The sequence below is a fragment of the Bactrocera tryoni genome, chromosome 3 (assembly GCF_016617805.1).
Source record: "Bactrocera tryoni isolate S06 chromosome 3, CSIRO_BtryS06_freeze2, whole genome shotgun sequence".
NCBI lineage: Eukaryota > Metazoa > Arthropoda > Insecta > Diptera > Tephritidae > Bactrocera > Bactrocera tryoni.
Window position 1 is genome coordinate 70,969,248 of NC_052501.1, and position 13,724 is coordinate 70,982,971.

General features: G+C 36.4%; 1 protein-coding gene across 2 annotated transcripts; it reads right to left on the reverse strand.

The window, feature by feature from the left end:
- Positions 1–1,276: 1,276 nt before the first annotated feature.
- On the reverse strand, positions 1,277–5,803 carry LOC120772817 (cathepsin L-like). 2 transcript variants are annotated; one of them, XM_040101609.1, is made up of 4 exons: positions 5,702–5,803; positions 2,243–2,457; positions 2,052–2,161; positions 1,277–1,987 (listed from the first exon to the last, which is right to left on the reverse strand). In XM_040101609.1, the coding sequence occupies exons 1-4, from the start codon at positions 5,792–5,794 to the stop codon at positions 1,389–1,391; spliced, it is 1,017 nt and encodes a 338-aa protein (XP_039957543.1). In that variant the 5' UTR covers positions 5,795–5,803; the 3' UTR covers positions 1,277–1,388. The 2 variants fall into 2 exon arrangements, with proteins under 2 accessions (XP_039957543.1, XP_039957542.1); XM_040101608.1 differs by having other exon boundaries at positions 2,052–2,164.
- Between the last annotated feature and the right edge of the window lie 7,921 nt (positions 5,804–13,724).

The following is a 13,724-nucleotide window of genomic DNA, read 5'->3' on the forward strand; positions in this document are numbered from 1 at the left end:
ATTTTGTTTACAGTTTCGTTGATTTGTTGTTGCGCTACGCTAAATGATTTTTTTGCAGTTCATTCTTTGTTTTGTTGTTTGTCGAGTCATCTGTTGTTGCTCAAGCACAGAGATGTCAGCGCTTGACAGTGCTCAAAATTTTACTTCACCACGCTTTCATGTTGAATTTGACACACATGTGGTGGAAAACATGTATGTACATGTAAACTTACTTTATTAATTTTGTTTTAAATCGGAAACAAAAAGCCAACATAGGAATTAAAAATTATAAATTTAGTGCTTAATTCGAGATATTTGGGATTAAACATTTAATGAAATTTATTTTTTTTTTAATTTGATAGTAATTTTAATAAAATTTTAATTTTTTTTTTTAATTAAATAGTAAAATTTAAATATTTTTTTTTTAATCCTAAAATCTAAATTATAAAATATAAATCGTTTAAATGTGTAAGTTTGTTGACCAATTCTTTATAGTACTGAAACTGATGCCTCTGTGCAAGCTCTAGTTCAAAATGGAGGGTCATGAAGTACGCAAACGAGTAAATATGTTCCGAAACAAACCCTTTTTTTAATTCTTAATAATAAGCTTGGGATTAATTTATTCCGCCCGGTACTTAGGAATGGAAGTTAAAAAGAAAAATCAATAAGAATTTAAAAAGAAAATATTTAATCCGGATATTCGGTATCATACTTTTTTGCAATTTCAATTTTGGGCGAAAAAAGTTTAATTCTAGTGTTAATTTAATAATTTTCTCAATGCATTTGAAGATATTCGCTTGAAAATTTAAAAGTGTTACTGCAGTAGTTTTTTTTTTTTAATTTCCAAAAATTGGCTGTTTTCGTCCTGTAACATTAAAAACACAGCATTTTAATTATTGCTGCAGAAGATGCTCTTCAAAATGCAGCGGGGTTGCAAACTCTCCGCCTATGCGTTATTTGCCGAACAAGCTAAGTATGTATGTTATTGACATTACCTTTCAGCTGCTTTCTGTTTCTATAATTATAGTATATATGTACATACATATTACCTCCACTCTTTTTTGACAAATAAACAAATTTGTTTTATATTTTAAGACTTTTATTTATTTATGTAATATTTTTACACATTTTTACACAAGGTGGTATTATGTTTTATTACATAAAAGTTGCATATTAATGTAACCTTTGGTATTTCTCTTTGCAAATGTTTTCAAATTCACGCATCGACAAAATTAAACAAAAAACTTAAACAATACCGCAACTTATAATGTACAAATAATACAAACAAAAAATCATATACGCTTCATATAGAAGTTAAAAATTCACTGTAGTTTATAAAAAAATATTAATTCGCAAATTTTGATTCCTATGTATTTCCAAATTTTTTGTGATGTTTGAAAATTTACAACTTAAACAAGTGGGTAGCTGGCGGTTGTAGCAATACCGCACTGATTTTTCTTGTTGCGCGCCATCTTAATATAACCTTTGTCACCCCAGGCAGTGCCCCAAGAGTTCTTTACCAGCCAGTAGTCTTGTCCACTGGGATCAGTGCCATAGCCTACCACCAAAACAGCGTGATGTAATTTCTGTGCTTCACAAGCTGGTTCATTATAAACACCTTCAGAGTAAAATCGGAATGATTCATGCGAAGCATCGATAGTAACGGAAACTGGACCAATGGTGGCAACAGCTTGCTTCATTTTCTCCTCATCGCCGGCTGGAATGTCGACAAATCCGCGAACGGTGGCACCAATACTGGATGGATTATAGTGACAGGAATCAACAATACCCTTATACGGGTAGGATTTCTCCGTATCTATGCCACCATTATCCTTAATATAACGGAAAGCGTTATCCATCAGACCACCATTACAACCATTGTTGTCATATTTGCCAGAGCAATCGACCAAGTTCTGTTCGGACAGCGAAACTAGTTTATTTGTTTTGCGAAAATGCTGACCCTCAAGTGCGCCAGTTGTGGAGAAAGCCCAGCAAGAGCGACAGTCACCTAATAATAAGGTAGGAAAATTATTTAAAAGTTGCAAAAACAAAAAACAAAGGGTTATAATTACCTTGATCCTTGACATCGGTAACAGCACCGCGCGAACGCCAGTCCACAGATGTCGGAACAGTAACATGGGCTGGTGCAATGAAAGTGGCGCCGGTGAGTTTTCGGTAGCTACTGCTTGAAGAGCAAAAATTTAATTATTTTCAGTTAAACTTTTTGTATAACAAATTTTGCTAAAAGTCGCTTAACACTTACCGTTGTTGCTTTCTTAGCGTGTTGTTGTGGCCATTCATTGTTCCACGGAATTCATTGTGTGACATGTCGCTATATTTGTTGACTGCCATTTTAAATGAAGTTTTGCCCGCTGCGTATAATTGATTGTGCTTGGCAATCTTCAATCTGTTGTCATTGAAGATTTTCCAACGGTAACGCTCTTCTACTTCGTTTGAGTACTGCTTCTTGTATTCCATCTGCAAATAAGAAAGTAATCCAAGTGAGAATAAAACATTTAATAAACGTATAAATATAATATGCTTCTAAAAATAAAGGCAAAAAGAAAAAGATATTTATAAATATTGCAAGTTTATAAAAATAAAGTTAAAAGAAAGTAAGAAAGAAAATAAGGATATGATGTTGTGAAGTGTTAGGTAGGGGAGAGGGGGTGGGTCAAAACACGACAACGGTCAAAACTTGTTTATCTCAAATTCGGACAGTATAGCCTAGTTCTATGTTCTGGATTGCCCCATAGTATTTTGAAATAAAAGTGGTCTTCTTTTAAATATTTTCCATATAATGGAAATAATGGACGCATTTTTTCATTTGTTAAGTCGATTTTTGGGTGAAATTAGATTAGCGTGGATCAGTTTGATAGTTTATAAGGACAACGATATAAGGGCATGCACCTGGAATGTCCGGTCCCTTAATTGGGAAGGTGCCGCTGCCCAGCCGGTTGATGTCCTTGCGAAAATAAAGGCTGAAATCACCGCCGTCCAAGAAATGCGATGGACGGGACAAGGACAGAGACGAGTAGGTCCTTGTGACATTTACTACAGTGGCCACATAAAGGAGCGCAAGTTTGGTGTGGGATTCGTGGTGGGAGAGAGACTCCGTCGCCGAGTGCTATCATTCACTGATGGTTGAGGCTGATTGACTTCGCCGGGGCCCGAAATATGGTTATCTGTAGTACTAGATTCCAGCACAAGAAGATACATCAAGCTGCAATCACAACAGACAGCCCAACGATTTACTACTCGGCTTGTACTCCTGCTCTCTGACAGCACTCGTCAACAACTCGGTATAAGGGAACTGTTGGACGGCATTTCAAACTCCTTACGTACAGCTGCAACCGAAACCATTGGTTTTCGGAAAGTGCAAATAAACAATTGGTACGACGAGGAGTGCCGTGTCGCAGCGTAGAGAAAATAGACTACCTACCCCGCATCGTTACGATCGACCACAACACTTGCGGGATGGGATAGATACCGAGAGTTGAAGAGGGAGGCGAGACGCATTTGCAGACAGAAAAAGAAAGAGGCCGAAATGCGTGAGTACGAAGAGCTTGATAAGCTGGCCGACAGGGGTAATGCTCGAAAATTCTACGAAAAAATGCGGCGGCTTACAGAACCCCCAAAGGTGATCTAGTCACCGATGCCCAGACCATACTTAAATTATGGAGGGAACACTTCTCCAGGCTGCTGAATGGCAGTGAAAGTACAACGCCAGGAGAAGGAGAACCCCATTCCCCAATCGATGCCGATGGAGCAGACGTACCATTACCCGACCATGAAGAAGTTCGAATAGCAATTGCCCGCCTGAAGAACAACAAAGCGGCAGGGGCCGACGGATTGTCGGCGGCGAAGAACTGATAAGGAGCATGCATCAGCTTCTTTGCAAAATGTGGTCGGACGAAAGCATGCCCAACGATTGGAATTTAAGTGTGCTATGCCCAATCCATAAAAAAGGAGACCCCACCCCACCCGTCAACAAACTGATTGGACCTTATCAGTGTGGCTTTAGACCTGGAAAATCAACAACCGGCCAGATATTCACCATGTGCCAAGTCTTGGAAAAGACCCATGAAAGGAGAATCGACACACACCATCTCTTCGTTGATTTCAAAGCTGCTTTCGACAGCACGAAAAGGAGCTGCCTTTATGCGGCGATGTCTGAATTTGGTATCCCCGCAAAACTAATACGGCTGTATAAACTGACGTTGAGCAACACCAAAAGCTCCGTCAGGATCGGGAAGGACCTCTCCGAGCCGTTCGATACCAAACGAGGTTTCAGACAAGGCGACTCCCTATCGTGCGACTTCTTCAACCTGCTTCTGGAGAAAATAGTTCGAGCTGCAGAACTAAATAGAGAAGGTACCATCTCCTATAAGAGTGTACAGCTGCTGGCGTATGCCGATGATATTGATATCATCGGCCTCAACACCCGCGCCGTTAGTTCTGCTTTCTCCAGGCTGGACAAGGAAGCACAAAAAATGGGTCTGGCAGTGAACGAGGGCAAGACGAAATATCCCCTGTCCTGACGTTACGAGTTTTCGAGAGAAAAGTTTTGCGAAAGATTTATGGTCCTTTGCGCATTGGCCACGGCGAATATCGCATTCGATGGAACGATGAGCTGTACGAGATATACGACGACATATGTATGTAGTTCAGCGAATTAAAAGACAGCGGCTACGCTGGCTAGGTCATGTTGTCCGGATGGACGAAAACACTCCAGCTCTGAAAGTATTCGACGCAGTACCCGCCGGGGGAAGCAGAGGAAGAGGAAGACCTCCACTACGTTGGAAGGACCAAGTGGAGAAGGACCAGGCTTCGTTTGGAATATCCAAATGGCGCCACGTAGCGAAAAAAAATAAACGAGTGGTGCGCTGTTGTTAACTCGGCTATAATCGCGTAAGCGGTGTCTACGCCATTAAGAAGAAGAAGGATCAGTTTGAAATCACTTCGATGAAGTGATTTTGAACTGTCATTTTTGTATGGCGAAATCTTGATAAATTTATAGGATTAGTAGGTTAAACCACTCAACAGCCGAAATCGTGTGATTAAGTGTCGGTCTGAACATGGCATTAGGTTAGAAGATGAGTATAGGACGTGATTAATCGAAGGATTTGGAAAAAATTTAAATTTCTGGTAAAGTTATAAACAAAAATTTAGTTGTAGTCGAAAAAAAATTCTTCGACCAAACATGACCTCATGTTTCTATCACAAGAACTGTGAAAATTTTCATTACTTTCTGAGAAATCGTGACCACCGACTTTGATGAAAACGATGTTTCGAAAAAAGCACGATCAAAGATTGAAGTAGCCGTCCGGTCTAGGCTGATAATGATATGGCAAGGGATTTTATGAATAACAAAAGAAATTTGTAAAAAAGTGTTGAGAGTTTTCAAACATAAAGGGAACTGACGGTACAATATAAATAAAATGTTGAAATGGAAAATGGAAGAGTTTTCATTAAAATGTAATAAACACGTAGTCGGAGTAACGGTAATTGCCACTCAATTATATAAAGCCGCTGCCGGCAAAAGATTTTGGGTTGGTTAAAATTAAAATAAGTTCAAAAGTTTTAAATTTTCATCAAATAATATCATATCAGGAATATAAATAAAATAACCACTATAAAACTATTGGAAACACTTAAGCATTAAAAAATCCTTATAGTAGTAAATTTAGCAGTTAATAAAATTATTTTTTTTTAAACTTACTTTATAGGCAAACCATTCTTCTTTACCAAGATTGCTGAACGAAACCGCACCAGTATAGGCGAACAACGCCACAAAAATTAATACTGCGCGCATCTTGGTGGTAAATCTGCAAAACAAATATTGTATTAATAAATTATATAAAAATAAATTAGTTCATTTCATAAATTTTACTGCATTAACCCTCATCGAGAACTTCGGGTCTGGCCAGGCATATTTTGTTTGTAAATGTTATTTAAATATATTTAGAGTGTAGCAAACGACTTGCACTTCCAGATAGCTTCCTAGAATTTTATTGTCTATAGAATTCAGAAAAAAATTCAAGGATATCGTATCGAAAAGGACCAAAAAAGGATATACCAATATATTTTTTTTTTGTTTTTGCGGGTGAGGAGGTGGAAAATGCCTTCCGCATCATCGGTGCTATCGTCACAGCAGCGGTATGTGCCACTTGCAGGTCACTAAAAACCCCCCCCTCTAAGGAACCGTCGCCCACCCTGGGACCGCGTTTGCATTACTTCAGGGTGGCGTTTCATTTTTCTCATTGAGAGATTTACATCTGCGCACCTGCGTTCCGCTTTTTGATGCATAGCACGATTGCTGCGTATTTCTGGATAATCCCCCAGTTTCTTTCGCTCTCCAACATGACGCTGATTACATTGTCGGCGTTTATTGGCCCGACCAGGTCTTCTACTACGGTGCGTTCTCCTTGCCAGCGCTCACATTCAAAGAATGTGTGTTCAGCGTCGTCCTCTGTCGCGTCGTTGTATAGGCATGACGGCTCTTCGACTTTTCCCATTCTGTAGAGGTACTTTTTGAAGTATCCGTGGCCGGATAACAGCTGGGTTGTGTAAAAGTCTACTTCTCCGAATTTACGATTTGTCCATAAATCTAGGTCTTTTATCAGCCTGGCCGTCCATCTGCCGCGACTTTCATTCTCCCATCTTTGTTGCCATGCTGTTATCGTATCTTTCTTTATTTGTTGTATTGAGCCCATGTTATTGCCGGGTGATTTCTTTAGCTCCCACAGCTTTTTCCTTTCATATGCCAGTAGGTCGATTGGAGCATTGCCGCTTATAACTAGTATTGCGTCGCCTGATATTGTTCTGTAGGCTGATGCAACTCTGAGGGCTGCGGTGCGGTACACTCTGGCCACTGCCTTACGCCGGTTTTCCTTCTTAAGCGCGTCTGCCCAGATTTCGGCTCCGCATAATAGGACGCTGATTGTCGTCGACATTAGGAGCTTTCTCTTTTCTTGGGGCCTCCTATCTTAGCCATTAATCGGCTCAGTTGAGACGTGATCTTAGCTGCCTTGCCTGCGGCGTGCTGGATTTGTACCCAGAAGGTTAGTCTGGGGTCCAGTCTTACGCCTAGGTAGTTAACTGCCTTTTTGGTCCTAAGAATATCCGCAGTAGTGTGCATGTTTATCTCGAGAGGTATGTGCTTGTTGGTTAGCAGCAGTAGCTCAGTTTTCTCCGTAGCGAGCTGGAGGCTGTGTGTGTCGAGCCATGCTTGCGTCCGTATCATGACTATTTGTCGTGATCCCTCTCTAGTTTCGTACAGCAGTTTCCTGTTACTGAGGTAGCTCCGCACCACGGCCCTGAGGTAGTCAGGTATCTTGAAGCTATTTTCGAGGGCGTCGATCATATCTACCCATCTAGCGCTGTTGAAGGCATTTCGGACATCTATAGTCGCCAGCAACACTATTCTTTTGTATTTATGCCATCTGCGCTGTGCTGCTTCTACGCTTTCTATGACGCACTTTATGGCTCCTATGGTTGATCTGCCGGGTCTAAAGCCGTGTTGTCTAGGGGACAGTCCTCCAGCTTCGTTGATAGCCGCTTCGAGTCTGAGTTTAAGTAGGCTTTCATACAGCTTTCCCGCTGTGTCAAGCATGCATAATGGACGGTATGCTGATGGCGAGTTGGGGTCTCCTTTTCCCTTACTGATTAGCACCAGCCGTTGCTTTTTCCAGGGTTCAGGGAATATTCCGGCTTCAAGGCAGGCGTTGTACATATTCAGTAGTACTCCTGGGCGTTATGCAGCGATTATTTTGAGGACTTCTGCTGGGATCCCATCCGGGCCGGATGATTTGTTGGCCTTGAGCTTGCCGGTGCTTGGCTAGACCCCATATATTTTGTATGAAAATATGTGAACTTTGGTATGTTTCTATCACTTCGCACGGTTGATTTATCTGTTTTCATGTTCGTTACATGTCCTAATGGGTTTGTATGTTTATCTAGGTCAAATACTTTAGCCGCTAGAGCGTTTTAAAGGTTAAGAAAAATGTAATTTTTCTCAAAATGAGATCGAGAGGTGAGAAATTTCAAAAATGTATCTAAATTGTACATATATGAGCGTAAATACAATATTATGAAAAATTGTAATTGAAAACTTAGATGACAGAGATGTCAGCGCATGACATCGTTCAAACTGTTTCACCACGCTTTCATGTTGAATTTGATTTTTACCACATGTACACTTACTTCATGGGTAGGGTATTAGCTAAGATTATAATTTTATATTGCTGCAATATTGTTTATCCTGTTTTCGATATCATACAATACATTTATTTTTGGATCACACTCAACAACATGCAACGGACATACCAATATGTACATTTAGTCTACATTTTAATTATGACTCTAACAAATTCTCGGTATAAAATTTGGTACGTTTAGTATGTGTATAATTAGCATTAATTTTTTGTATATATGTATGTAATTATTATGAGAATGTTATCACCAAATTCAAATTAGTTTATCTTGAGTAATGCCGTTTATTTTTAATAACTTAGGAAGAGGTTGACACATTATTCTTGGTAGAAGTATAAATGAAGACCAAACAGCTCAAGAGAATGACGATTTTTCTCCGGAATTAAATGAATTGAGAAGAAGTGGACGTTATACAATGTAATATTATTTCTGAAGTAGAATACTTGACGAAAATATCTGTCTTAAAAGCTATTGAAAAATAAATTAGGTGTACATAATTTCACATACCAATAATATTCTCAAAACTATGATACTAAAAATATTTCTTAATATGTTCTCTATAGTTACTTTTCCCTTGTTTTACCACATGGCACTTGATATTCTACTGATCTGTACAGTAAACATAGTGATATCATTCGAAACTATTATCAAACAAGCCATCACAAGTCTTTAAAGAGCGCACCTAGTACGAAACAAAAAAAAAGTTTGATGTGTTTTTCGTATTTCATAGTCCATACCCTTAAAAATAACGTACAAAATTTTTGAGTGATTATATGTGAGCGTAAATACAATACATATTTCCATACAAATGTATGTAAACTAGCCTAGGCCTAGCCAAGCACCATTGGTCTCGACTAAGTGTATCAGACCGTTGGTCTCGACCAGGGTTAAACTTGCACCGAAGACTCAGCTCGTCACGTTGATCATTTATGTATAGCATAAACTTTATGGCCCCGTCTGAGTGTTACAAACTTCATGGACAAGGTATGAGCTCAGATTTATATTGCTGCAATATTGTTTATCCTATTTTCGATAACATATGTACAATAATACATTTATCTTTGGATCAACGCGTAAGAACTGAGCACGCCCAGGTGTTGGTCCAACCATTGTTATTTTTTTGAAGTGAGGAATGCATAGAGGAATTCTATGCGAAAAACTAATGTGTTATTTTTTCCTGTCATTGGGATATTATATGTTTTCTTAATTTGGTGTTTAAGATGTGGCAATGCCTGTTTTCCTCATAATTGTAAACAATCTAACCTTATCAACGACGAGTGTGCTAAGAGATTTTTAAATTAATAAATTTAGCTAAAATATAACAAAATAAAAGTGAAATATGAACTTGTTTCAATGTATAGAGTGTATATTTAAATATACAAAGTGAAAAATGTGAAAAAATTTAGTGAAACATTGTGAAATATTTATGCCCGGTTTCACAGTCCATACTTAAGTTGTGCCCAAATAAAATCTTAGCTAAGCATTTTTGCAGACTGAGTAGTCGTTTGCGTTTCACAGTCGATGCTTAATTTCTATAAAAGTATGGGCAACATATATTTTACAAATGTCATCGATAAAAATATGTTTGAAATATTTAAATTATAACAGACAATACATAAATTTGCGAGGAAAGTTATATCGAAAATGGATGAAAACAACAAAAGAACCGTGAATTTCACCGCTAGCGAGTCACATCACCTATTGGAACTGCTGGAAATCCCAATCAACATATTTTTTCACAAAAAATAATTTCCTATTTTTTATTATTTTTCTTTCGACAAATAACTGAAAATTCAAAACAATTCAAAACAAAAATCAGCTGTTACTTAAGCACTGCTTAAGTCTCCCATTTTCAGTACCTACGCATAACTTATGTAAGTATGAACTGTAAAACACTATTTTCCTGTTTTATCTTAAGCACAACTTAAGTATGGACTGTGAAACGCGACATAAGTGTTAATAATACAAATGTTTGAATTTTTAATCGAGAAAATTTGAATAAATATAGGTCTTAGCAGCATTATATGTAGCATATTCCTCCTCTGGAGAAGCTCCCCTATCCGTGCATACCCCATTTATACCGAAATATATTTTTTTTCCCCGACCGCCAAAGTAATCGGAATCGTGCCCATATATTTAAATAATTACCCCTTTTCGTTTGTTATTTCCCTTTTCGTAATTCGCCAATTGTTGAGAGCACAGTTTTACTGGTATTTATGGCAATTTTCCCTGGCCTCTCGCTCGCCGTAAACGCAACTTTGCAGTTTAAAAATATTTACTTTAATCAATTCTTCTCACTAATATTAATTACTTTCTTTCAAATACAAAAAGTAACAGTTTAAATACTTTACAAGAACCAACTAGTCTGTATGACTTGCGAATCGCTAATAATTTTCTCGCTTCCGCTTGCAGCTGAATTTATAGCAGAAACAGCGAACAACGCAAAACCGCAGCCAGAATCAGCTGATACGACCTATCTTATGAGAGCGCAATATAAATGATTAGCCAACACCGCTTTTACCGCCCGCTTTAACGTACGCTACCGTAGAATTTTCGACGAATTGGATTTTTGCCGTAGAAAGGAGTCAGCTAATTGCTCTCTCACAACGCAGGGTTACCAGTCTCGATATGCTGTGGTAATTATAAAAATTGTCTTCTATATGTTTTTCTTAAACTAACATAAAATCAGAGTCGAGTGCTATTATTTATTTATAAATATATAAACAATTTTTAATAGTTTGATTTCAGTTTTGATATTTTATATTATGAAAAATTGTAATTGAAAACTTAGATGACAGAGATGTCAGCGCATGACATCGTTCAAACTTTTTCACCACGCTTTCATGTTGAATTTGATTTCTACCACATGTACACTTACTTCATGGGCACATGCACTTCGCACGGTTGATTTATCTGTTTTCATGTTCGTTACATGTCCTAATTGGTTTGTATGTTTATCTAGGGCAAATACTTTAGCCGCTAGAGCGTTTTAAAGGTTAAGAAAAATGTAATTTTTCTCAAAATGAGATCGAGAGGTGAGAAATTTCAAAAATGTATCTATATTGTACATATATGAGCGTAAATACAATATTATGAAAAATTGTAATTGAAAACTTAGATGACAGAGATGTCAGCGCATGACATCGTTCAAACTTTTTCACCACGCTTTCATGTTGATTTGATTTCTACCACATGTACACTTACTTCACGGGTAGGGTAATAGCAAAGATTATAATTTTATATTGCTGAAATATTGTTTATCCTGTTTTCGATAACATACAATACATTTATTTTTGGTTCACACTCCACAACATGCAATGGACATACCAATATGTACATTTAGTCTACATTTTAATTATGACTCTAACAAATTCTCGGTATAAAATTTGGTACGTTTAGTATGTGTATAATTAGCATTAATTTTTTGTATATATGTAATTACTATGAGAATGTTATCACCAAATTCTAATTAGTTTATCTTGAGTAATGCCGTTTATTTTTAATAATTTAGGAAGAGGTTGACACATTATTCTTGGTGGAAGTATAAATGAAGACCAAACAGCTCAAGAGAATGACGATTTTTCTCCGGAATTAAATGAATTGAGAAGAAGTGGACGTTATACAATTTAATATTATTTCTGAAGTAGAATACTTGACGAAAATATCTGTCTTAAAAGCTATTGAACAATAAATTAGGTGTACATTATTTCATATACCAATAATATTCTCAAAACTATGATACTAAAAATAGTTCTTAATATGTTCTCTATAGTTACTTTTCCCTTGTTTCACCACATAGCACTTGATATTCTACTGATCTGTACAGTAAACATAGTGATATCATTCGAAACTATCATCAAACAAGCCATCACAAGTCTTTAAAGAGCGCACCTAGTACGAAATACAAAAAAATTTGATGTGTTTTTCGTATTTCATAGTCCATACCCTTAAAAATAACGTACAAAATTTTTGAGTGATTATTTTAAATATTTTTGGAGTTACAGCCTTCTAAAGTGCTGTCGCTCAGTTCAAACAATTTAGATTTTAATGCGGTTTGGAAAAAAGCAGTGTTCGAATTTGCTGCAATGATTGCTCGGAAACAAATGATCCGAGCAAAAGCAAATTTGCATGCTCTTCATATAGCACTGCATGCAATGCCCTACCAGTTTTTCGTACGGATCAAAAATTGTGTTTTTGACAGAACAAAAACGACTAAAATTAGAAGAAAGATTAAATAAAAAAACGTTGCCATTTTGCAATTTTTTATCTGTCTGTTTTTTCGATTGTTGGTCATTATACGAACAATATCTTCTAGATTAACGAGAATTTCAGTTTGTTTCATTCAAACAGTAAACAAAAGGAGGACCTTTTTTGACGCCGTCGTAGATGGCGTGTTTATCGAAAAATATTTAATTTTTTTTCTTCAAAAATTTTACTGTGTACTCGTATTCCTAACATATAATATTTATATTTATAAAAAATATGTGTTTCGTGCTCTTAAATATAAAAATTATTATAATTTTCTGTAAAATACCAAATGGATTTCGGAAGTACATACATATGTATATTTCAAAATAAATATTTCTAGCTGATACCGCCAATATTTTCGGAGATATGAGCGTATTTATGAAAATTTTTTAACTTACTGCAATTGACACTTAAAATTTTAATCGTGTTTTTCTCGAAAAAATGTTTGCAAAGTCGGCGGGGGAAAATTTCTCCGAAACGTTTAGATTTTTCGACTTATAATTTTCACTCGATTATCTTTTGTATACTATTTGTCAGATAATTATGGATGACATAAGATTTTGATAATGATTTCATTTATTTTATCCACTCTGTAGTGTAAATAAAAAAAAAAAATAATAATAAAAAAAATTAATGAAAAAATAAAATTAAAAAAATTATAATTTTTTAAAGATGTCGCCATTTTGTAAAAAGAACAACATTTTGACCAGTGTTTCGATCATTAACTGAAATCATCTACCATATTTTAATGTTTTAATAATTTTTTTAAGCTTTCAGATTTTAGCAGAAAAATTTTTCTCACCTTTTTCTTAATGTTTCCGAAAGTCCTCTTAGAGATCCACTACAGTATCCAACGAATACAAAATATTTCATAATAAAGCAATGATTGTTAAAACAGAATAAATTCTATAAATTAATAGTTTTTTAGTTTTATTTATGAATTATGGGATGCGCAAAATTTTTCTGCTTCAAATCGTGAGTTTGCCGGCCGAAAAAAAGCGAATTTTCACAATTTTTTGTTCATATAATAAAAAAATTAATTTTTTGCAACTGTTGAGCATATCAAAGAGCAACATTTGAATATTTTATTTTTTGAATTTTTCATTTTTTTTTAGAAATTTAGCTAGTGACAGCTGCTTTCCGGAGGACACTTTCGTGTCCAAAATTGCTCCTCGTGGTGGTCCGCATAACAGACGAGGGATTCATCTAAAACAAAAAGATCAAAATTCGGCGATAAGAAGAATAGTTCAGCGAAGCATTTGCAAAAAAAATATAGTTTTCAA

Coding starts and splice junctions, on each gene's coding strand:
- LOC120772817 (XM_040101608.1), bottom strand. CDS start 5,794: ATGCGCGCAGTATTAATTTTTGTGGCGTTGTTCGCCTATACTGGTGCG. Junction 2,458..5,701: donor AAGAATGGTTTGCCTATAAA/GTAAGTTTAAAA, acceptor TCTTATTTGCAG/ATGGAATACAAGAAGCAGTA. Junction 1,988..2,051: donor TACCGATGTCAAGGATCAAG/GTAATTATAACC, acceptor CCTTATTATTAG/GTGACTGTCGCTCTTGCTGG.